This window comes from Pavona decussata, unplaced genomic scaffold, assembly GCF_977016875.1.
Source record: "Pavona decussata unplaced genomic scaffold, jaPavDecu1.1 SCAFFOLD_102, whole genome shotgun sequence".
NCBI classification, from domain to species: Eukaryota; Metazoa; Cnidaria; class Anthozoa; order Scleractinia; family Agariciidae; genus Pavona; species Pavona decussata.
In genome coordinates, this window is record NW_028145517.1 from 7,291,090 (window position 1) to 7,317,175 (window position 26,086).

The following is a 26,086-nucleotide window of genomic DNA, read 5'->3' on the forward strand; positions in this document are numbered from 1 at the left end:
AGGTTTATATGTAAATTGAATTTTTCTCTTTTTTTTTTTCCTGCTGCCATCATAAAATAGGGATCCCACGCTTGATTGGTAGGAAACGCAAACTGTGTGTTGTATATTTATAACCCATTTGTTCGTGTGGCCATGAGATACTCTACCCCTTTTGTTATGAAGAAGGGATTTGATAAGATGCAATACAACCTTTTTGTGTCCAGTCCAAACACACATTATTGGTCAAGTAATTCCTTTGCTACTGAAATAGGGTGCCCCGGTTGAGGTTTTTTTGACGATGTTGTCGGCATGGAAAAAACTTTGTCCCTACATGCTTGTTTGCCTCCTGTGAGTTCAAAACAACTGCAAATACAATCACAACAGCAAAAAACAAACTCCAGTTAAAACGATTATCTTTTAAGGGTTAAAGATTAGGAGTTACTGACCACGGTGAAGAAATACGAGTTTTTACCATATAAGTTGATAAAAAAAAAAAAGACGGGTACCCAAAATCCTCAGAAATGGATTACTCCCTGTCTAACCTTATTATTTGAAAAAGTCACTGCTTTCTGCAAAGTTCCCGTCCATACGAAAACTAATGAGAAATTGTTTCTAGTTTTTGAATCAGGTAACTTATTTGAAGAATTGCAATCACAAACAGTGAATCTTTTTGCTGTTTTAGAAGCCATTTTGGTTGTGAGGGAAACAAGGCTAAAATTACAGTAAATGCGTGGGATTTTGACCGAGTTTGAGTCCTTGTAACTTCGTTTGAATTTGCCGCATTTTTAGAACAAAAATGCCTTTGAAAAGGTAATTGTATCAAAATTAGTTTGATGAAAAAGAGAGAACAGATTCGAGCTATAAAAGCGTAAAACAATTTTAAACTGAACTCCACACAAACCCCTACAGTATGGGCAAATTTGTCGTGAAATTACAAAGCATATTAGAAGATTTCTAATGGAAGTTTACAAAGTATAATGTTCTCAACCGTCAATCGGGTTAATAATGTGCTTCGATATGCAAAAATAAAGGTTGAATTAAAAGTCAGTCAATTTTTCCAGTGGAATTACACAGTGTTCAGCGCAGAAGTACATATTTTAATTAAACGAAACACGATAATGATTATAAATATATGAAACATATATTTTGAATTGCGGCTGAAAGATCAACTGAGAAGAGAGATCCTCGCAGTTAGTACGCACAAGCAGTTGCGAAAAGAAAGCCTGACAAAAATTCTGGCTTGAACGTGATCTTTCATCCGCAGTTGAAAATATGTTTCATATATTTACATTCATTTATTCATCCTTCACGAGTATATTACGAACTCACAATATGACCAGCTCCCAGTTGGCGTGGCAGCTCAGTTTGTAGAACACTGCACCGGCACCGCAGGTTCAAATCCCGTTCAAGTCGAAATTTTTATCACGCTTTCTTTTCGCAGCTGCTTAAGTTGAGTACGAACTGCGAGGATCTTTCTTCTATTTAATAATTAAACAGCAGTTATTAGTTTTGCGTTTTCTAGGATGGGCAAATGTTTCCCAGAAGATTTCTATTTTGTCAAAAACTAGAAACTAGTTTATATGCAATTGCACTCTTGAAGCCGAGACAACTCACAGGGCAACTTTGTACGGTAATATATGTGACCCTGAATCAGTATTTTTAATAAAAGAACAGTTTACTCACGTCTGACATATTATTGCGCAAATTTCCTTTACGAGGGCGGTTGACTTAACGCAAAGACCACGAAGACCCTGTTTGAAGTCTTGATAAAAATAAATAAGTTATGAGGAAAGTAAACATTAAGAATGATAGCATTAATAACTGAGGGAAGATGAAAACATTTTAATGCGAAAAAAATATATATCAAAATTTTTCGATGTGGTTATAAACAAAAAATGAAAGTTTCTTAGGCCCCGTTTTTATGGAGAGCAAGTGATCCGAGTATCCTAGCTAAAACATTACCCGCCTTACAGTACTAACTCAACTCAGTCAGGCTAATTAAAATTCAGTCGAGGTATGTCGCAGCACTGCTTGGAAAATTGAGCAGCCTTACAATAAAAATGCTCTAAAGGTTACATTTCAATGTCTGAATTTGTAGAATTCAGACAGAAAACGTTCTCTTCGGTTTTTGAGAGCCTTTGATCTGTAAATGAAAAAAACAGTTGAACATCCTGCAAGCAAGATCAGGTCAGACCATATATAGGGCCCATCTAATTTTTGAGTTATTAGCGTGCTTTGGTAATTTAAGAGGCACAAATACAGATATAACCAAGGGAATGATTAACCCAAACGTTAAGTACAATATCCTTTTAGTACTGACAAAAACATTTCAAACTTTAGGTTACCGAACTGAGTCAAACAAGATGATTTCCAGGATGACTTACAGTCGAACCTCTTCAATACAGACACCAACTTGACACTGTTTAAAGTGAAAGAAGAAGTGTATTTATTCATTTCAGTTTCTTAGTACATGTGAGCTGTTCCTCATCTGGGGACCGGTGCCTGTTAGGAGAGTTTCAACTGTAACTACAAATATTTGGTTATCTACATGTAAACTACTCGACCAAGTACACTACAAAGGCAACTGAGCAGAGTTACTTCCTCGTTTCTCTTTTGACATGAATTGAACATGATTTTTCTTTGGATCTTGTGCATTTCTCTGGGATTAAAATCGTAAATGAAGCTTAAGTTATATAGGTTTTTTGGTATGAAAATACAGAGCGTAACCCTTCTGAAAGTTATCACTACCCATCTCTGACTCGTTTGGTCGTCTTCATACAGCGCGCGGCAAAAGTTAGCGTGAGGCACCTTGCGCTCCCTTTGTCGCTACCCATTTATCCCTGCTTCGTGCGCCATGGATAAAGATGAAGACTACTGGGCACGAGTCAGGTCCAAACTTGTCACAGGGCAATTTTCATTTTTGTTGAACTGTACAGTTTTTTTTCTTGTAAATTTCTTCGTGCGATCATTTTGAATGTCAAACAAAATGCATTGCTAATTCATCCATGACAGAAAGGAGGCTATTTTTGTTCTTTTGTTTTAACAACTGAGTAAGTAAACGTTAATTTTAAAGGGGCGCTGTGACGGAGATTCAGCCGTAGTTTGGTAAAAACTACTCAAATATTTGACAAGCACACATTCTCTAACATGAAATTGCTCTAAGAGCACCAGAACTAAAATACGAAGTGATTTCTTAGAGGAAGAACAAAGTATAATCGCTTTTTTGTGATTTCTTCAAAATACACGGAAAGAACATTTTGAGTTGGCAGTTTCTGTGCACTAAACCGAACTTTTATTTTAACAATGTCATTGATACAGGTGTATTTTTGCCTTTCAAACTGATGCTAAAATTAAGTGACGCCGCCCCTTTAAAATCTAAAAATACGTGCTCTGTAAAAATATTTATGGTGGGTAAGTTTTGCCCTGACAAAAGCACACTGCACAATGTGTGCTCTTGTCACGTGATATTGCAAGCTGTTTTAACTTATCGTACAAACGGAAAATGAACCATTCTGAAAAGTCGCCTTTTCTCCCTTCTGATCAATAAACCGTAGATGTATTTTATTTGCCTAAAACTGTAAACATCTTTTGTGCTTTTTTATAATAGAAATAACTCGCAGACTGGGAAATAATTTGTACAGATATATTTGATGTAATATGTCAAAAACGAGGGCGAGTGCTTTATCACGGGTTCCAAATACCGAGAAACAGATGAAAGCACGAGGCCGCAGGCCGAGTGCTTTCATCTGTTTCGAGGTATTTGGAACCCGTGATAAAGCACGAAGCCCGAGTTTTTGACATGTCTTCTCAAATGAAACAATAAGAAATTAATCTCATTAAAATGCAAATGTTTGATCTCAGATGAAAAACATGTTTCATCTCAGATGAAAACCTGGTGGTGTTTCATCTGGTGTTTCATTGGGGTATCAAGATTCATCCACCTGACCGAAATGGAGGTCATTTATTGGCTTTTGACTGCATGAATAATTAATGAGTTTGAGAAGTATTCTTTCTGTCATAACTGTAAGTCAACTGATCTTTCAATAGTTTTGTACATATGTACTGTTCACATGTCTAAGTACTGGTGATAATCTTTTACTTAAAAGGGAACACTTAGATCTTCTACTACGTTTAAACAAAACCATTAGGAAAAGACATTCGATATTTTAATATTTTTTCTTAACGGCTTCTACGAAAACTAAAGTGTTATTTTTTTTCCAAAATTAAAGTAAGAGCGGTCGTCATGAGCAACGTTACGTTGTTTACACAAGTTTCAGAAGTAAAATGTTTCCTTTTTTCGTTGTGGTCAAAGCAAGAAACACTGCTTGAACAAAGACGCCTTTTGTCGCGCTTTTGTTGTGTTATGTGAAGCTGTCAGTCTTACGTTCCTATAAAAGAGCGTACAAGGTTGTATCGATGACATTGCCGAGCAGAACAGCAAAGCACTGTACTCAAGATGAATTCTCTGCTACTGATCCTGTTTCTTGGAACTTCCCTCTTCTTGGCAGAGGTGGCGTTCGCAAGTCCAGCCCTTGATAAGATCTTAGATGACAAAGAAAATGAAATCATGGATGTGTTCGCTGACGAGGTAAACTTAGATCCTACGGTTCATTTAGTACGTATTCTCTAAGAGTTTCCAAAAACTAAGCGCGCCTTCCATTTGTCAGAACTGGCCGGCCACAGCGGTCAGTCTGTAAATCGAATGCGTCATTTTGACGGGATGTTGCTGCAAAATCTTGAAAATAATCACTCAGAAAATAGTACGCGCTATTTTGAAGAAATTCAAATTGATCCTTCAAATTGGTACATTCCGTTTACGACTTGACCGGTGTGGCCGGCTATCGCTAATTGCACCTAAACATTCCGATTACAGTTCTTTAATATAAAATGGGATCACAGAGCTCGTTTGTAAGTTAGAACCACTTAAAAGTAAAAAATAGGGGTAACCTGTTATATCGAGAAAATGACTATAAGTTGTTCACAAATATTTAGGGGTGTTTTTGACACCATTGTTGTTTCATCAACTGATAAAGAATGGCTCTGTTGATCTCTTAAAGTATTAGTGATGTGAAGGTAAAGAAAAGCATCGTCTTTGTACGGAAATGGTCTCGCTTGCAAAATAATCTCTCACAAAATCTGTTGCATTAACAATATATAAGACGCGTAAAACGTAGAATACCTTGACTTGAAATCAAATATCTTGTATGACCTTTAGTGTGATTTTATTTTATTATATGTATATACTTTTTGCTTGATCTATTTGTTCATTTTAGTCTCGTACGTTTCTGTTTTTGGTGACAATATTTGTTTTCTTTGTTTAGTCATTCAAATTAGTTGCATCTTTAATTTTGTAATTTGCTGCATTTAGAAATGCTTTGTTAATTGTAAAATCCCTGGACTTGAAATAATAATAATAATAAAAAAGAAAATCAAAAACAGAAACCTATGTAACCAGTTTAAGCTTGCTTTGGTCAAATGTTTAAAGGGAAGTAGTGCGTCCACTCACCAAATCCCGCCAAGAATGTTCTACTGATAAGGTCACAAAATGTTCTTATCCATTTTAACAGAAAGATTGTGAAGTGGAAAAGGAGGAGTGTGAAGGGGAAGAACGTGATAAACGTGATGACGAGGAGTGGAATACGAAATGCGGCGAATGCTACACTGCGTGCTTGGTAGGGAAAAAAAACGACAAGTGTCTCCCCCCCGCTTCGAAACCTCTTATGTTTGCCTGAAGGACTCGTGGATAAAATGCATTCAGAGATAAAAGGAAACTAGCTGTCAATTAGGTGTTAAATCATGGGGAATAAAGCATTGAAAACAAATTCCAACTTCTTCTCAGGTTTATATGTAAATTGAATTTTTTTTCCTGCTGTTATCATAAAATAGGGATCCCACGCTTGATTGGTAGGAAAAGCGAACCGTGTGTTATATATTTATAACCCATTTGTTCGTGTGGCCATGAGAAGCTCTACCCCTTTTGTTATGAAGAAGAGATTTGATAAGATGCAATACAACCTTTTTTGTGTCCAGTCCAAACACACATTATTGGTCAAGTAATTCTTTAGCTACTGAAATAGGGTGCCCAGGTTGAGGTTTTTTGACGATTTTGTCGGCATGGAAAAAACTTTGTTCGTAAATGTTTGTTTGTCTCCGATGACTTCAAAACAACAGCAAATACAATCACAACAGCGCAAAACAAACTCCAGTTAAAACGATTACCTTTCAAGGGTTAAAGATTAGGAGTTACTGACATCACGGTAAAGAAATACGAGTGTTCTCCATGTGAGGTGATAAAAAATGAGACAGGTGCCCAAAATCCTCAGAAATCAATTATTTCCTGTCTAACCTTATTATTTAAAAAGTCCCTCCCTTCTTCAAAGTTCCCGTCGATACGAAACCTAATGAGAAATTGTTTCTAGTTTTTGAATCAGGTAACTTATTTGAAGAATTGCAATCACAAACAGTGAATCTTTTCACGGTTTCAGAAGCCATCTTGGTTGTGAGGGAAAAAAGGCTAAAATTACAGTAAATATGTGGGATTTTCGTTGAGTTTGAGTCCCTGTAACTTCATTTTAATTTGCCGCATTTTAATTACAAAAATGCCTTTGAAAAGGTAATTGTATCAAAGTTAGTTTAATGAAAAAGAGAGAACAGATTCGGGCTATAACAGCGTAAAACAATTTAAAACTGAACTCCACACAAACCCTTCTAATTACAGTATCGGCAAATTTGTCGTGAAATTACAAAGCTTATGAGAGGATTTCTCTGAATGGCAGTTTACCAAGTATAATGTTCTCAACTTCAATCGGATGAACGATGGGCTTCGATATGCAAAAATAAAGGTTGATTTTAAAAGTCCATCAATTTTTCCAGTGGAGTTACACTGTATTCAGTACAGAAGTACATGTTTTCTTTATACGAAACACGAAAATGAATATAAATATATGAAACATATATTTTGAATTGCGGATGAAAGATCAAATAGAAGAAAGATCCTTCGCATTGCCGAAACGTCGGTTTAAAATATCTTACAACGTCTATTTTATTATATTTTGAATTCACATTTATTAACTACGTTGCGCAGTATTACAATCTTTATTTACACAAGGTTTACCAAACTACAGCTAAATCTCCGTGACAGCGCCCCTTTAAACTTTTTGTTTACTACTTACTCAGTTGTTCAAACAAAAGAACAAAGAGAGCCTAGTCCTTTCTGTCATGGGTGACACCCAAAGGGCAGGTTAATGCCACAGGACATTATTCCTGTATCACGGACAACGAGGTTTACTGTTTGGCATGTACCAAATGTCCATCGACAGTTTATATCGGGCAGACTGGTCGTAAGTTGGCGGACAGGTTCAGAGAGCACCGTAGAGATATAATCAACGGGAGAAATGACCTTCCTGTGCCCGCCCATTTCAACCAAGAGAACCACACACTTGAAGATCTGAAGGTTGCGGTTTTGAGGGCAGGCCTAGCTAACCAAGAATACCGGAAAAAGAAGGAGATGCGGTTCATTTTCAAATATGGAACTGTTAGTCCTAGTGGACTTAATCAGGACTTTAGTTTTGCGTGAATTGTTGGTTTATTACTTGCTCGCGCGCTGGTATGCGCTCTCACGTGTGTCGCGCGCACGCGCGCTTTTATGAATTTGGGCATGCGAGCAAATTTAACGAACTTTTCAACGGTATAGTTTTTTGCCCTGAAGAAGGCAGCATTCTCGAAACGTCGGTTTAAAATATCTTACAGCGTCTATTTTATAATATTTTGAATTCACATGTAGTTTAGTAAGAACTGCTCAAATATTTGACAAGCACAAATTTTCTAACATGAAATTACTCTAACAACACCAAGAGGAAAATACGAAGTGATTTCTTAGAGGAAGAACGATGTATAATCATTTTTTTTAATTTCTTTAAAATATACGGAAGGAACATTTTAAGTTGCAAGGCAAAGATCATTGGCACTAGTTTCTGTGCACTAAACCGAACTTTTATTTAAACAATTTAATTGATACAGGTGTATTTTGGACTTTCAAACTGATGCTAAAATTATGTGGCACCGCCCCTTTAAAATCTAGAAGAACGTGCTATGTAAAAAAATATACGGTGAGTAAGTTTTGTCCTAACAAAAGCACGCTGCAGAATGTGTGCTCTTGTCACGTGATATTGCAAGCTGTTTTAACTTATCGTACAAACGGAAAATAAACCGTTCTGTAAAGTCGCCTTTTCTTCCTTCTGAACAATAAAACGCAGATGTATTTTATTTGCTTAAAACTGTAAACATCTTTTGTGCTTTTCTTTCTAATACAAATAACTCGCAGAACGGGAGCAAATTTGTACAGATATATTTGAGGTATTCTTTCTGTCATAACTGTAAGTCAACTGATCTTTCAATAGTTTTGTACATGTGTACTGTTTATGTGTCTAAGCACTGGTGATAATCTTTTACTTAAAAGGGAACACTTAGTTCTCCTCCTACGTTTCAACGAGACAAGTAGGAAAAGACATTCGATATTTTAATATTTTTTTCTTAACAGCTTCTACGAAAACTAAAGAGGGAACTTTTTTTCCCAAAATTAAGTAAAAGCGGTCATCTTGGGCAACGTTACGATGTTTACACAAGTTTAGAAGTAAAATGTTTCCTTTCTTTCGTTGCCGTCAAAGCAATAACACTGTTTGAACGAAGACGCCTTTTGTCGCGCTTTTGTTGTGTTATGTGAAGCTGTCAGTCTTACGTTCCTATAAAGAGCGTACAAGGTTGTATCGATCACATTGCCGAGCAGAACAGCAAAGCACTGTACTCAAGATGAATTCTCTGCTACTGATCCTGTTTCTTGTAACTTCGCTCGTCTTGGCAGAGGTGGCATTCGCGAGTCCAGCCCTTGACGAGATCTCAGATGACGAAGAAAATGAAATCATGGATGTGTTCGCTGACGAGGGAAACTTAGATCTTACGGTTCATTTAGTACGTATTCTCTAAGAGTCTCCAAAAACTAAGCGCGCCTTCCATTTGTCAGAACTTGATTCAAATTGATCCTTCAAATTGGTACATTCCGTTTACGACTTGACCGGTGTGGCCGGCCATCGCCAGTTGCACCTAAACATTCCGATTACAGTTCTATAATATAAAATGAGGATCACCGAGCTCGTGATAAGTTAGAACCACTTAAAGGTAAAAAATAGGGGTAACCTGTTATATCGAGAAAATGACTATAAGTTGTTCACAAATATTTAGGGGTGTTTTGACACCATTGTTGTTGCATCAACTGATAAAGAATGGCTCTGTTGATCTCTCAAAGCATTAGTGATGTGAAGTTAAAGAAACCTATGTAACCAGTTTAAGCTTGCTTTGGTCGAACGTTTAAAGGGAAGTAGTGCGTCCACTCACCAAATCCCGCCAAGAATGTTCTACTGATAAGGTCACAAAATGTTCTTATCTATTTTAACAGGAAATGTGTGAAGAGAAACAGGAGGAGAGTATAGAGAAAGCAGGTGATGTCATTGTGAGGAAGAACAATTGCAAGCATTGCTTTAGGGAGTGCAGGGACAAGGAATTAAGCGACAGGTGTCGCCGCGTATTAGAGATTTCTAATGGCAGTCTATAGAGTATAATGTTCTCAACTTTAATCAGATGAATGCTGATGGACTTAGATATGCAAAAATAAAGGTTGATTTTAAAAAGCCCGTCAATTTTTCCAGTGGAATTACTCTGGATCAAGGTCAGCCAAACTCCCATCCATTTATTGTCATTCTGCACTCTCTCACTCCAATGTTGTAGTGGTTGACCCACATAGCACCTCCAGAAACCTCGACCATTCCTTCCGGTTTTGAGCTGTCCTCACTACTTGATCACGGGAGACTGAGATTTTTGCGTATGAGAATAACAGGTGTGTCCTCTCCACGCATGCGTTGTTTTCCGACTGTTCTTTCTCCAGTGGTTCCCAGAATTGTTTTCCCAGTGGTTCCCAAAAGAGTTGAGCTGCCCTAGTTCCATTCAGATGACATAATATTATGCCAGAGATGTCAGTTGTTCCCTTCGGAGGAAAGCAATGAGCGGGGCTCGTGCAGTTCCTCTTTTGTAACTCTCTCTTTCCTGCAGGCTATGACCAGTACCTGGCGTCTTTCTTCCTGTACCGTGATTGCCAGTCCGAGCTGCAGATGCTTGGACAAGAAGCATTCCATTATACCATCTAGGCAACTAGTTTTACTGATAAATTTTAACCTTAAAGGATTGATCTCATTACCGTATTTACTCGAATAAGCGCCGCGGCGCTTATTTAATTTTTCGTGTCTCCTGTGCGGCGCTTATTCGAGGGCGGCGCTTATTTGAGGGCGGCGCTTATTAAAAGGCTCATACCACATAGCCAAAACATTTTGATTGTACAAGCAAACGCTGACAATCTCCTTACTGCAACAGTTACAGGGAAGAGAAAGAGGGAGGTTGGGCTTCTCTTACCGGCAAAGTTTACAGCCTTCACGCATTTTGAAGAGAGAACTAAATGAAAGAGCATCAAGATATACTCACTTCAAACTGAAAACATCACTATTGATGAAAATAAATTCCCATTGTTGGCTTAGAACCGCATTGCAGCGATTACAGTGTATTTTTATCATCTTATGGAAATACTCAAATAATCGCCGCACCGGTGCTGCGGCGCTTATTCGAGGGCGGCGCTTATTAACCATTCCGCTCCATGTGCGGCGCTTAATCGAGGGCGGCGCTTGTTCGGGGGCGGCGCTTATTCGAGTAAATACGGTACGCTTCATATAATGCTGACACAGCCTATCAGGTTAGAAAACCACAATACTACTATTTTATAACAGAAAGCGATATAAAACTCTGTCCGTAATGAGTAAAGTGCAATTCTACGCAATTCACACGGAATTCAGAGCGGAAGCAAACTTAGCAAGTTCGTTAACTTCCGAAACGTTTGTTCATTAATGGAGATAATTCCGGCTCTTAATATACTGGGAGCTTGTCAAGCTGGATCAAGCATCTATCAAAACATATCTAAGAAACACTGGAAAAATACTAGTTGGCAAAATGGTATGCTTCCATGGCACCATCTTAGTTTGTAATGGCAACCGCACCCTGGGGAGAGCACCAAAACTACTGCAGGGGGGGGGGGGGGTGGGGTGGGGGAGGAGCACCAAATAAGTTTTTCTTGCCTTTCTGTTCAGCTCTACTCTAATATTAGTCAACGGTTGTCTTCTAGAGGCAAACATAGTGGTTGTTTCTTTACCAGTTGACGTTCATTCTTTCATCGCCTAAAAACATCCACTCCGGACTAATCGGGAAAGGAGGATATTACAGAAATACGTTAACGTGATTATTGCGCTTCCCCTAGCGAAAGCTTTGGCAGCAGAGGCTGTGCGATCTTGAGCAATCATCCATCGAAATTCAAACACCAAATAGACGTGTGTCCGGGAGAAATAAATGCATGGTAAATTATTTTCTTATCATTTATTCGCTTTCAGTTGGACTGTGATGCGTTTAAATTGTTTTTCCCTTTATTTCTGATGGTTTTAGATCTGCCTTCGAGATAAGCTGCTGCAACGCTTCATGTTGACGAGTCTCTCAAAATGGAGGCAAAACTTGAAATTCGTCAAAATTATGGAAGTTCACGTAGCTATAAAAATTCTATGTAGGACGAGCCGCAAGGTTTCTTTCTTTAGTAACAATTTCTATGGTTCCTATATTACAGCCGCCTTGGTTTGGTTGAAAATCACTCCTGCCTCACCTGAGTTATTTTCGAGTGTTGATCATTCGGTTCGATAGTAGTGTCATTAAAGTCTTGTTTTCGGCTTCATTCAAACTCAATGTTCATAAAAGTCTCTATGATAAATTACAAGTAAAAACGTTGTAATGGAACTGACTGTGGTGTTTGTTGTGCTAGATTTAAGCCTCCACATAAGCCCCCACGGTGATTCTCAGGGGTAAAGCAAATGTTCCTTGAAACTTGCAATACTTGAAGGATCCGATCAAGATGATTTTAGTTTTGGGATAAGTACATAAAATTTTCTCAACACACAAGAAATGAGCGAAATCTAAGTTTTTACGGAGACTGCCTGTCAATATCTTATTGAGAAGGCCGTTCATCTTCAGCTGTATTCTTAATCCCAAGAGAACAACTTACTTCCCAGGACACATTTTTATCTGCAAATGTCTAAACATTTTAAGCGAGATTCATAGAATTTATCTTTCGGATGACAATTAATCACGTGAACACATTGAAATGCAACACAAAAGAAAATATGCTTGACCCAAGATATTCTGGGAGATATTTCTTCTGTTGGCCTCCAACGTGGACGTACGGCCCAATACAGAGGGTATGTTTGGCTTAGCGTTTGCATAGGCTTAACTGTTAGCTGAGAAAGACATTAATACCTCTCTTTTCATTAAATAGTTAAAAACAAATCACCAAACTTTTCTCATTGTCATAGCTCTAACACTCTCAAGGTTAAAGGGGGGAGCGGGCGGATTATTAATTAAATCTTTAGAAAGAAATCGCCAAACTTTTGCTTACAGAAGCGAAAATAACCCGTTTTAATTGTTGAAAGTGAGTATGTTCAAGTAGTAGACGAAACCTTGTAATACAAATCGAGTTCACAGCTAGGCTTGAATACCTTGCTTACAAGGTTACACTGATATCGCGTCTCTACACGAGCTCTTATCTCAGTCTTATCGGTCTCTCTCATTCTCCCAGGAAAAACAAACTATGACCAGTTCTAGCGATTACTCTAAAATACACAGGACGAACCTGAAAACTTTAGCCATTTTTTTCAAATTACACTCTGTTTCTATCCTATCCATTAGCAACCAAAGATAATTAAGTCTATTTTCTGTGTACTGATTAATGAGGTACCTGAAAACTGAACCTTTATTTTGACGTTTCCAACAATTTTTTGGCTATTGAAAAAGACACTAAAATTGATAGCATTGCTCCTTTAAGGGTACCAAGCTCACCGGGTGTCTCTGGTCCAATATCCTTCCTCAGTACCCCAGTGTAGGACTGTCTTCTATGTCCTTGCTTCTTCGTGCAACGTGCAGGTTACATGCAGAGAATGACCTTAGGAAACTGGTCATAACAAGTTTGTTTGAAGATGACCCACCTTACCACCTGTATATCTCTCGAACATTACCAACAAAATTTTGTCTTTGAACTGAAACTTGACTTGACACAGAAATATTCAGCTCGTGAGAGTCAGTATATTGCTACTGATAAACAAGAAAAGTGAGGTTTGAATCTGATTGTCATTTTTTACTGCTGGATAGAGGGGTGGCTTTGTAATAAAGACACCGTCTCTAGAGGTTGAGGAAGAGGGGTGCAGACAGAGGCCACCATCTATTTTGGTTTGGTAGGCCCTGTTCGAGTATAATAGTTTGGACCAATTCCCTTATGGGCAAAAAGGTCTCGATGGCAATGAGATTGACCTGCAAGCTGCATTCCCCGTCTGGTACTTTGTTTCATTATAGGTTTAACAAAATGTTAAGTAATTTCCCGTAAAATTAACTCAAACACGTCCAAGTTTTGATCTATCCAGCTATATAGTTGTTCATTTTAAGCTGAGTTTGGAAAGTAGTAAGGCATTATTTGCTGTTTTTCCTGGAGGAAAGGACAAAATATTCACGTATATATATGACATTAAAATTAAACGAAGGTAACTATTAGGACACAAAGGCACCCACGGTATTTGTTTTTCAAAACCAATATCAAATATAAGTCAAATATACGTTGTTTGGACCTGCAAGGCCTTCCAAGATACTGTCTTCAAAGATAAAGAAATTCAAAATTAATTATACAAAAATTAACATTACAATTAATCTTAATTTCTCAAAAGTGTGTCTTTCATGCCGTGCATTTAAGTTAATTTTCCGCTCAACCTCAGTCGGCTTTAGGGAAAAAGACATCATTTTTTGTTAGGCATTTTATTATTGTCTGTAAAACAGATGGGATAAATATCTTGTGAAAAACGAAAGTCTTTTGGTTTGGCGCAAGTGCTGGAAACCTCTGGTACGGGTTGGGTAAAGGGAAACGAGACTTTTTGTGGGGACGGCATCAAAAAATGTTTAGGGAAAATAACAGAAAAGTATACAAAAAACTATTATCACTAACCAACCAATAGTTGAAAATAATATTTTAAAAATAATATTTGTGCGCTGTCTCCAGTTTGTACAAATTTCATTTTTTGTCATTTTTTTTTTTCATCGGAATTCAAATATATATTTCAAATTTTCACCTTATTTTAGTCATTATTTAAAGGTTTCCCTCTTAAGAATTTTTACAAAATAACTGGTTCGTAGATAGCGTCGTTGATAGCTCCAACCTCACCGGTATTGCAGATTTCATGGATTCCAAACCCGTTCAAGCCTGAATTTTCTTCAGGCTTCCTTTTCGCACTACGGCTTAAGTTACGTGCCTTAACTGTCATGATCTTTAATTCTTTAATCCTCTAACAGTGGAAAGGAGAATACTGCAGCTTCCTGCCAACTATCTCAAAACAAATTCTATCTTACGCTTAGTTATATATGAACCTTAAATTTAGTAGAAGGCGCGTCTTCTACCCACCGTAATTAAAATTAATATTCTCAAACATCTGTTCAAACGTCATTAGCCCGCTCTTTAGTTTGATCAACAGCACATTTAAAATGAACAAAAATTTCCCCAAAGGCGGCAATCAAATTAAAGGAGCCCTCATTTGAGTTGAGTTGGGCCTTTGTCCACATAGTTGTTCACCTGTGCAAATCTCGTTAACTAGGGCTTCACTAGATGACCCGGCACTAACAAACACTACCAGATCAGTTAACGATAGTCAAGCAAAGCTGGCTAAACTGTGAGGTGACCTTTTGTTACTCTTTTGTTTTAGCTTACAGTTGTAAATTTTCGGCTGAGCAAATGCAAAAGTACGTCATTGTTCTTAATTTTGATATAAGGCGCCATCCTTGTCATAAAATTACAGTGTTAATCACACACCTCTTGAAAACAACATGAAGACTTTCGCAGCTCTTCTCCTTATCAGCGCCTTTGTGGCTTATGTGTCCACTGAAGAGATGGCTTTTCACAAAGCTGTTTTTCAATTCTTGGACAAACGACATGATGAGAGAATGGCTCAGGTTCTAAGAGACCAGGGACTTCCCGAGGATACCTTGGTTGCCAGCGATCATCCCGAACCACCAGAATGGATGGTAACCAAAATGACTGATTCGTTCTTTTATTAGCTCTTTTATTTTCTTGCTTCTTTTTAACTACAAAGTTGGTGTACCTTCCCTGGCATTGACCTAGCCACAGTAAATATCGACGATTACGTGATTTATAGATATGACAAATTTCATTTAATTTTTTATGTTTGTTTAAATTGTTGTGTATGTTGTCTCGAGAGAAATTTGAAAATTTTATTCAAACTTCACGTTCTAGAGACGTCACATTCTCTCTCTCCACAGCGCTCCATAATTTTTTCTAATTTTAAAAGATGGATGAGGAAAACTACAATAGCATTACGGTGATAATTTACGCATTTGCGTGACCGTACCACCTTGAGTTGTGGGAGGTTATGGATGTACTGATTTATTTTTCTCTGTATAGAAACCTTGCGTTGTGAGGGGAAAAATGTGTTGGAAGATGGCGGGACACGATGCCTGTAAGAAGCTGACCTGTATTGATAACCTCTTCAAGTGTTGCAAGGAAAATCACCCAACTCCCCTCCCCTCCCTTCCGCCCATGGAGGTAACCATAAAACAACAGATAAGTACATGATACAACACTGTGACGTAAAAATGGCAAAACCGTTCACTTTTTGTGACGACCAAAAGTAACTATAATAACAACAACAACAACAACAACAACAGTAAATAGACAGGAAAATAGTTAAAGAAAGCACGCCACGTAACTACAGATAATTAAAATGACCTCACAACGTACATATATCGAAGATAAATATAAAACCCCTTTAGGCGGCTGGTATGTCGAAGGATAAGACCTATGACTGAACGATTGTCCGAAAAATGTAAAGTTGACCTAAAACTGTGACCATGTCTCTTATTTGTTTTTTTCTCGTGGAGAAAAATCGGGCTACACGAATGTCATCGTCTGCAGCAGCTGTCCGATGTTGTGCCAACTTGGTATGTTGTGGCCAATGAGAAACGGAACGCGTGGAAAATAATCGGTTGGTCATAAATAGTCAGGGTATCTTCACCTCAAAGTTCGTGAACAACTGAGTTTCTTTGAAAAACTTTCAAATAGATATGTATCAGGTTGATAAGTTGAAACCACAATACAACCGTGTATTCTTACTTTCCCAAACTATTGTATTCCACTTGCAGAAAGCCTGTGTGGGACTGCTGTATCTGTGCAGGAAGAAAAGTCCAACCTGTGCTGGTGAACTCTGCTGTTTCGTACGCATCAAGAGGTGCTTTGATATGAAAAAAGAGTGAGCACCCGGATGAATGTTACATTGTTAACATGGCAACATATAGTGAGATATTGATCAAGATGATGTGCAATCAGGCTCAATTGTTTTCTTTTTTTCTTATATTTGTGTAAATACGCAGGCAACTATGGGAATAAAACTATCAAAGCAATATGTTTTGTGTCTCTCATATCTAAAAGATGAACTAAACTAGTTTAACTCTAAATTAGGGAAAATGTAAAGAGAAACCAATGAGGTTTCCCTTCTATTTTACCAAAATATAAACCAATGAGATTTCCATGATTAAAAACACACTAAGTGTTAAATGAAATCAAAACAGAAAAATAGTTTTAAATTTACCCAACTTGTGTTTACTCTTGGTTAGGCAAATTGTGTTAAAGGTTTTTTCATTTCGTTGTGATAGAAAGAAAGAAGGTTCACTTATATACACGGTCCTTCGGAAGAAGGCCTCTAAAGTAAGATAAAGCAATAGGAAATCCTCCAAAACTGGCCTAGGTATGCATGTTAGGATTTTTAATACTTATCGTAATTTAACAATGGTTGTTTAGATCTCATTGGTTTATTAGCATGGTTGTGTTAAATCCAAAAGGAAGTGATAATCTGGATGGTTACGTTTTGAACTCATGACCACGGACAATCGATATTCGAGTGAGATTGTACATAAGGCCTGCTTGGCCTTCTAGCCTTCAAGTAGTTACGATATAGAAACTGAGAAGTGTTACAAATATTAGAAAAACTAAACAGTAAAGTGACAAGCGGGATAGTTGTAAAGAAACTGTGGTGATGCGTCGGTGGGGGATTGGAAACGAATTATTTGATTTTCTCAACTGAGTATGTACCAAATGCGATTACGTGTATCTTCCGTTCTAAATGAAATAAAACCTGTGCCTCTACTTTTCTACTATTAGAAAAATGTACGAAAACCTTTCAAGTCGACCGTTAAATTGCTGTAAAAACAACAAAAACTAGACCTTAAAACTTAAAAATGGGAACCTTTCCTCTCACTTACGGAACATTAACTTAAAATCACCTCTGCATATTAGAAGCATACCTTCTAGCAAACCTTTGATGGCATAGTATCGTACGGTGTAATATGAACAAAGTGACGCAGAGTAGTACAGTGGAGTTAAGTATAGTGTATGGTGCCATTCACGCCGTGCACAAAGTGTAGTGCTAGACAAATGAAAAGACATAGACACCTTTTTCCGATGTTGTTTAGGTAAACAGTGTGATCGTTGATTATCACAGTCAATTCTGTGATAATTTTCTTCTAAATATTTCCTCTGGATAGAAACGTTTTATTGCAAGGGACTTGTCAGAAATTAGCAGGGAGGGGGGGGGGGATTTTTAGTGAAGCGATGAAAATAAAATGAACCTTTCAAGGAAGGGGATTAGAATGTCACAACCCTTCCTTGGAACTAAAATTCCATGACCCTCCCCTGGATAAATAAAAAGTCCGAATTCTATATACAGTGGAAAATGATTCAGTACTTTTAATAAAGCAAACTTGAATTAAAACCTGTGTAGAACATACAAGTGGTCTCTGTGTTGGAGAAACAAGACAAAAGAAAGCTTTTCTTTTTGCACAAAGAAAATCCTGCAGGAGCTGTTCTTGACGAAGATCATACCTTGATCCTAGTGATAATATTAGAATCAACAATAACGTTTAAAAGGCTATGCAAATCATTGCAAGTAAGTCTCATTGATAACAAAATAAAAACTTTTGACAGCAATTTTTTTAGTTCTAATGGTTAACTGAAAAGTGGAGAAGAAGCTACTCACAAGTTCTTTGAAAATCAATTGGGAGAAGTTGCCCTTCTACACAAGAAAGAGAAGGAAACTTTAATTTCCTTCAAGAAAAGTGCTCTCAACTGTTTAAGTGTTCATGCTCGAAGCCAAAAGGTAGACTGACATAAACAGAAACAAAACAAGAGGAAGGCTAAAAAAGCAAAACAAAAAAGAATGGAGGCTAACTGTAAAGTGGTAATTAAAACCAGTGCACCCCAACATAATTCCGATAGTGATACAGAGCCCATAGGCCCCCTAGAACTCTATTATGAGGGAATAAGCACCCTAAAAAAGAAACCGTTGCCTTACATCTGATATGCATTTGACAAGGGACTGTTCACTGTGACTGCAAAAGACGTTATCAAGCAACATATGACATTTACCATGAGCGAGACTGAGGATGATGATAGTGATGGTGGGCATGACTATGACGATGATGATGTTGATGGCAATGGTGATAATAATGTTGAGGATGATCCGGATGGTAGCACTTTTGATAGTGATGCTGTTAGAGAGATCAGTTCTTATGAGTGATATTTAACAATATATTGATGTTTAAAAGCAAGACATAAGCTGCTTTATAAGTTGGGTTGTTGCATTTATACTTTCAATAGCTTGTCTTGTCAAATAATTGCATGCCTTGATTTTTAGACATAATTTGTTATCTTGTAAAACATGATATTAAAGCATCCCTTTACCATCATGGTGGCTTAATTTCTTGTGACTCTCCCTCTTTCCTTGTCATTTTTTTTCATAACCTTCCCTTTTGAAGGGCTCAACAAAACTGTGACCCTCCCCTGTTTTCCACCCCCCCTTCCCTTCCCCTCCTGCTAATTTCTGACAAGTACCCATAAACAACTGACCACCTTTTTGAAAAGATTTTCTGATGGTTAACTAACGCAACTCCTGAAGGTAAAAATGCTGAATAGCAACAGTAAAACTAGCAGCTAAGTGTTATTGAAGAAATCAGCACAATCGAGCGTTCACTATTCTCGATTAAGCTGTATTAATTAGTAGTAGTGGCCAGTGTTGAGAGTTGTCATCATTGTCGTCATCCTTATAATCAACACCACCATCGACATCATCATAATCAATCAGGTGTTCATGTTGCATTAGCAATTGCAGCATTTCCGAAACAATTTATTCCATCACAGGTCAGTCATCATTGGTCAGCAACTTGACTTAATGGTATAACCGCTATGCCGTTTTCATCCGCGATATGCATGCGCAGTCTTTTTTGTTTTAAATTGCTTACAGTAACCACGCAATGCAAGGTTCATTGTGAAATTTATAGGCGATGAACAACCCTGTTACTTTGCAAAGCACCAAATCTATTTGCAAGCCCAGCGTAAACAAATCTCAAAACTTCGAAGTTTATGTTTTATCCAAAAGTAATTTTACCAATATATGTTTCAATACATTTTCGAGTATGCAAGTTTTATGTTAATCCAGCGGTAGTAATATAGAAGCGATAAGCATGATTTCATTGTGTTCGTGCCCTCAAAGTGCAATATAATCTGTTTATTAACCTTTTTCTGTCGCATCAGCTAAGAAAGGAGTCACTGAAAGATTATTGAAAAATTTATAAACAGACGATCATAAATGAATTCGCAAAGTATAACGGGGTAGTTGGTTAACCAAGTAACCGATTTCCCAGCCAACTTCGTAACTCCACAAGGAAGAGCTGTGTAAACAACTGTTTACAATATTTAGAATGCTAAATTAATACAAAAACAGCTTGCTCTTGCATAAATTTATTCCCTTAAACAATTATTCCAACTTCATTTTATCGGCTGTGAAATTTTAAAACAGAGATTTATAATCCCACGAGGGATGTGGACGAAGAGATGGGCGTCCTATGGACGAGGCCAACCAGATGGACGGGGAAATCCTGAAGGACGGGGCCGGCCTGATGGGCGAGGAAATCGTGAAGGACGGGGCCAACCTGATGGGCGAGGAAATCGTGAAGGACGGGGCCAACCTGATGGGCGGGGAAATCCTGAAGGACGGGGCCAACTTGATGGACGAGGGAATCGTGAAGGACGGGGCCAACCTGATGGACGAGGAAATCCTGAAGGACGGGGCCAACCTGATGGGCGAGGAAATCGTGAAGGACGGGGCCAACCTGATGGGCGGGGAAATCCTGAGGGACGGGGCCAACTTGATGGACGAGGGAATCGTGAAGGACGGGGCCAACCTGATGGACGAGGAAATCCTGAAGGACGGGGCCAACCTGATGGGCGAGGAAATCGTGAAGGACGGGGCCAACCTGATGGGCGGGGAAATCCTGAAGGACGGGGCCAACTTGATGGACGAGGGAATCGTGAAGGACGGGGCCAACCTGATGGACGAGGGAATCCTGAGGGACGGGACCAATTTGATGGACGAGGAAATCCTGAAGGACGGGGCCAACCTGATGGGCGAGGGAATCCTGAGGGACGGGACCAATTGCTTGGACGGGGAAATCCTGAAGGACGGGGCCAACCTGATGGACGAGGGAATCCTGAGGGACGGGACCAATTTGATGGACGGGGAAATCCTGAAGGACGGGGCCAACTTGATGGACGAGGAAATCCTGAAGGACGGGGCCAACCTGATGGACGGGGAAATCCTGAAGGACGGGGCCAATCTGATGGACGAGGAAACCCTGTTGGACGGGGCCTGCCTGATGGACGAGGAAATCCTGTTGGACGTGGGCGACGAGATGGGCGTCCTGACGGACGAGGGCGACGAGATGGGCGTCCTGACGGACGAGGGCGACGAGATGGGCGTCCTGACGGACGTGGGCGACGAGATGGACGTCCTGACGGACGTGGGCGACGAGATGGGCGTCCTGATGGACGAGGCCAACCAGATGGAAGCGGCCAGCCTGATGGACGCGGTCGGGGCTTTGCATCTCTCAAGACTGTCTGCTGAGTAAAAATCCGGTGTTTTAGTCAGACACAGTCATCTTTTTTAAACGAAAATTCGCATACATAAGCCTACATTAATACCCATGTTCATTTATTAACAGCGGTTGTCTACACATAAGATAAAGATAAAAGATAAGATAAAGATTTTATTGAAAACAATACATGGCAGCCAAGGGCTGAATTGCGTACCGTTAATATGTAAGTAATAAAAATTAGCGTATTAACTCAATCAAAGAACGAAACACGGATGTTTCACAAATGCTTTCTTGTTCCACTTTAGAGATCATATGAGGGCTGCTGGTCACAAATAACACAGAATAATCTACCTGGGTGACTTAGTTAAATATTTGAATTGCGGATTATATAATGGGGCTAACCTTAAAAGACTCCAATTTGCTCGTATTCTGGCAAGTCATTTCACCCTAACAGTTTGTCATATCCTCCTTAATTTAAGAACTCTGCAAATGTATTTGCATGAGAGTTGTTGGGATGATGGATAGTAAATATCGCCGTGTAATTAGGGACTTATTTTGACTTTGGACCACTTTGTGAAGCAAAACAAATCCATGCTTGTCAGCAGAACTATTTCAAAAATGTACTTCGTTAATAGCAGTAACAACGAAAATTGATAAAATTATTTTCCATTATTACATCAGTCTTAACATTAAATATCTAAGTGGTTTTTCGGCATCTATGTTCATGAAAACGACAAACGTGCTGCTATTATTAAACTCAGTTACACACATTCAAGCCAGTAAACTTACTACAAACGGTGTACTCGAACTAACACAGTTTTCAATTTATGAAATGTACATTCAATACTTACGAACGAGTTCTGAGTTCCGGTGTTTGCGCGAGGTTAGCATTATTGTTTGGGATAAACTTCTCTTTACGTTCTCTTTACTTAGGAGACGAGTTAAGCCTCTTGTTAAAAAATACAGGCGGTAAGTGATAAGTGAGTGAGATTAAGACATTCGTCGTCATGTAGTAAGGTCGAAGAGAAATTATGGAAATTTTGCGCTTTCTGAGAGTCCATTGAGTTTGACATGTGTGAAAAATTCAAACAGACATTTTGGAATGAGAACATTTTGAAGAATTATATTCCGCGTTTGATTCTACCGAATTATTTCACTTAGAGAAGAATAAGTTGGCCTAAAAATAGAAAAGGACGAGGAATTTAAAACATTAGTTTTAAGAAATGAAATTTATTTAATCACTTAAGAGTAAGCAAGCATATTTCACTGACAGTCTCTTTACTTTATGATCTCATTCCAGAATTAAAAGGGAACAAATCCAACATTGTCTCCGGGGTTCGATAAGAGAGATTATTTGCGGTTTTTAACATTACTTGCAGGCCCAGAAAAAATTTATTTATTTATAAGGGCGTGTGGTTGGAAATACGAAGCACCAGTTTTTAAAAGTATTTCTCCAGCAAATAATTGAACATGGTTTTGTTGTCCGATTTGGATAGTCTGGTTACATTACGTTTTCTTCGTGTGTAATGCAATCTATCATCTGCCTGATAAACGGCTCTTTTTTACGAAACGGAGCAACCCTAGACAAGTTTTTTTATTGGTCCAGGTCACTGGGAAGCTGGGAAGTGGCAAGGACTTCGATTGCTTCAATTCATTCCATAAAGGCTGAACAAACAAACAAACGACATTTTATTTATCCATTATCTTTTAGCTGTTACAGCCTGGTTACTGTGAATTGTTGTACAATTAACTTCAAAGACTTAGGGAAAAAACCGCACAAATCTAAGAGACAATAGCGTGAAGCTGTTCAAATTATTGTTTGGCGGAAACAAATTAGTATTTGCATTGTTTGTGCAAGAGGAACGCCCCAAAAATTGCAAACTTTATATTTTTTTTCTTTCCTGGTCGTGGATATGTTGGTTAGGGAATATTTTACACACGTATTTAAAATTTGTTCAAAACGCGGGTGGTATTCAACTCGTGTTTCGTTTCATTGGGTTTCCTGATTCGTCCACCTTACCAGAATAAAGTGGTTCTAATGTTCTGAAATCGGCCGGCTTGTTTCTCAGTGACGCGCTGATTCTTATGCATTTCAGCAGATTTTTAACAATATAGGACCATTAATTTCAACCAACAAGTAGAACGTCACCAAACCAGAATTTCTGATGTATTGGTTACCCATAGCAGTATGAGTTATGTGTGTACTCCCAACCCTTATTAAAATAAACTTTGTTTAACGAAGGTGACACTTAACAGTCTGTTACGACTAACAAACCTGTGGCCCTCAGATTCCAGGTCGAATTGGAATTTGGATATGCTGGTTTTTGAGGACAGGGGAAAGCCTAAGAACCCGGAGAAAAACCTCTCGGAGCTAGGAAAAGAACCAACAACAAACTCAACCAACATATGACGTCGAGTCTGATCTGGGAATCGAACCTGGGCCGCATTGGTTTTGGGGCGAGTGCTCTCACCACTGCGCCATCCCTGCTCCCCAACTCAGAACTGAATAATACCTTGGCTTAGAAATCAGTGACCGCAAATCGAAACAATTTGGTGTTACCCAAGAAACTGGCATGGAACTTTGTACTTTAATTACAAGTGAGTTCTTACTGAAGTCACATACGGACTTACCTCAGAGTCAAATGTTTCCTGTAGACCTTCGTCTACTAGTGGAACTAATTCTCTCAAGTCCTCAGTGTCTTCAAAAGGAGCCTGTTCGCCATTGATAACACTGGCGAAGGCCAGAACCAGAGCAAGCTGGAGCAGTTTCTTCATTGATCTCTTTCCTTTTTCTTTCTACCTCTTTCGTACTTCACTGAGTAAACGCGCTTTCGATCAGCCTAGGCAGCGTTATTTATGTCCTAGAGGATAACACTCTATATAGAAGAGTGATATTACATTTTATCGAATCCGATTGGATAGTTGATTTTGGAACCCTGAGATCAAAATACATCAATGACAATTGTTTATTTAGCTTACAGTTATTTGTCTTATTACTTATTAATTCCAGAAAGACTAAAACAAATTAAACAAGTTATTCATGTTCAGATAACCTTAGAAGACAGTATGCATATGCACACTAAGAGCATACTGCTGCTTTTGTCCGTTTTGATTGACCCCTTTTAAGATTTCTAACATCTTGTCAAACACAGTTTGCAAAAAGCACTATTTATACCGAAAAATGTGCTCTCAAGACCAGCTCAGTCTTAAGCTAAAATAGCATCTGATTGATACAGTTAAAACGTATAAAATATCAAATATCATCAAGCGGCTAACTGTGTTGGATGCATTTTTTGTCCTTGGTTGGCCAGTTTTTTAGCCCTCGTGGACTGTTCTGTGTAATAGCTTGGTAAAAGGACGAATCCTTTATTAATGCTAGCAAGATCCCCACTCTGTTTCTGGTGACAACTAGCAGTGTCTTCATGCATTATCCGACGTTAGGGCCATTCGTGCATATTAATAACGTTATGCCTGGTCATAATGTTTGCTTGTTAATAAAAAAAAAAACGGTCAAAATACAAGAAATCCTCAAGTGATGATCCTGCGAAAATTTCGTCAACGTCCCTCTACTGTTTGATTTTGGAAAACATTTAAGTTAATTTAACGAAGATCGCTATGAAATTCTAGACCCACACTCGAAAATGTGTTCAAATTAAAAGAAGGCTAACGCTTATTGCTTTTTAATTAGAGTCTGAATTTGAAAAACGTCAATGAGTTTTCATTTCTCAAGTTAAAAAACAATGAAAATGCAAGCAATGAAAAGACATACGCCCGTTTTTATTTTGTCCTTTACGGTATTGATCCTGTATTGATCAAATGATAATCTCTCCTGGCAGGAATTCAGTACAGAGCCAAATTGTCTATACATGTTATATATATGGCTGTCTTCTGCCTTTTCTGACTCAAAGTATGTCTAAACTGTTAAATTACCGAACCGTGCACAATGTAAACACCGTAACCCAGGTAGCAATGCAGTGTTCACAAGTAAATTTGGTTTTGACCTCAAAGTTAACCTGGGCATCTGTTCTGAAATGTCCTACTTTCTTATCATTGATTATTTTTGTTCTAATTTCTTCTCTTTCTGCTTACCGAATTCAGACCACTCGATATTTCTTCTGAGAATTACCAATTCCTTATTTAAATATAACAGGAGTATAACAGCAGATGGCTATTTTGTAATTTAAATGAACGCGAGTGTTCTATGGGATATAGTTCTTCGAGTGAGATAGAAGGCGGCCGAGTGGCACTTCTATCTAATGCGAGAGGCGCTATATCCCAACCGTCTCAGAACATGGTCACATCCGTGAAGAAACCATATTTTACGCTGATTCTATTTATGAGCGTATTTTAATTGTGTCATTTACATTTGGGAATCACGTTGTTATTTTGTTTTGGATGTCGCCGTAATGTTGGTAGAATTTTATGAATAACAATGCTTTTCTTTCTTTGGAGCGTTGTTTATTCTTTGTTGTTTTGATGGCTTATTTGCTCCGGCTGTGAGCCAGTATACAGAGCTCGAGGAACTCGAGGCCTTCCTTGCCACTCAAGAGTTACTTGCTTTTGAGAGCGTAGACATATCTGAGTGCTTGGGGGAGGAATTCCATAAAAGTGCACGTTTCCAAAAGCTTACCACAGTGAACGAAATTGAGCAAAGTAAGAAGCAGAATTCCAAAGAAAACTCAACAACGTACCGCGTGGTCGTGGTCTATCGAGCCTGGGATGAATACCGAAATACACAAATTGAAACCCTTGGAGATGGGAATAGGTCCGTTCCAGTTTATTTGGGCACCATCCCCGTAGAAGAGGTAAATTACTGGCTTACAAGATTCATATTGGAAGTTATGAGAGGTAATGGCAGGCCGCACCCGTACCCGTGGTCTATATACTCATTAATATGCTCTATATAGAGAATACTAATTGGGCTTTTAGACAAAGGAAAACAAAAGAAATCATTGTATGCCCTATATAGAGCATACTATTTACCCCACAATTTCCCAGCGCT

General features: G+C 38.5%; 2 protein-coding genes and 1 long non-coding RNA gene across 4 annotated transcripts; all 3 read left to right on the top strand.

Annotated features, from left to right (window-relative positions):
- Positions 1 to 4,309: 4,309 nt before the first annotated feature.
- Positions 4,310 to 5,742, top strand: LOC146472005 (uncharacterized). Its single transcript, XR_014866798.1, has 2 exons — positions 4,310 to 4,567; positions 5,547 to 5,742. It is a non-coding gene; the product is annotated as an uncharacterized LOC146472005 (long non-coding RNA).
- A 2,922-nt stretch (positions 5,743 to 8,664) lies between these two features.
- On the top strand, positions 8,665 to 9,633 carry LOC146472006 (uncharacterized). 2 transcript variants are annotated; one of them, XM_085120877.1, is made up of 2 exons: positions 8,665 to 8,946; positions 9,431 to 9,633. In XM_085120877.1, the coding sequence occupies exons 1-2, from the start codon at positions 8,788 to 8,790 to the stop codon at positions 9,584 to 9,586; spliced, it is 315 nt and encodes a 104-aa protein (XP_084977003.1). In that variant the 5' UTR covers positions 8,665 to 8,787; the 3' UTR covers positions 9,587 to 9,633. The 2 variants fall into 2 exon arrangements, with proteins under 2 accessions (XP_084977003.1, XP_084977004.1); XM_085120878.1 differs by having other exon boundaries at positions 8,665 to 8,917; positions 9,429 to 9,633.
- A 5,313-nt stretch (positions 9,634 to 14,946) lies between these two features.
- Positions 14,947 to 16,493, top strand: LOC146472007 (uncharacterized). Its single transcript, XM_085120879.1, has 3 exons — positions 14,947 to 15,168; positions 15,566 to 15,706; positions 16,303 to 16,493. The coding sequence occupies exons 1-3, from the start codon at positions 14,971 to 14,973 to the stop codon at positions 16,411 to 16,413; spliced, it is 450 nt and encodes a 149-aa protein (XP_084977005.1). The 5' UTR covers positions 14,947 to 14,970; the 3' UTR covers positions 16,414 to 16,493.
- The last annotated feature ends 9,593 nt before the right edge of the window (positions 16,494 to 26,086 follow it).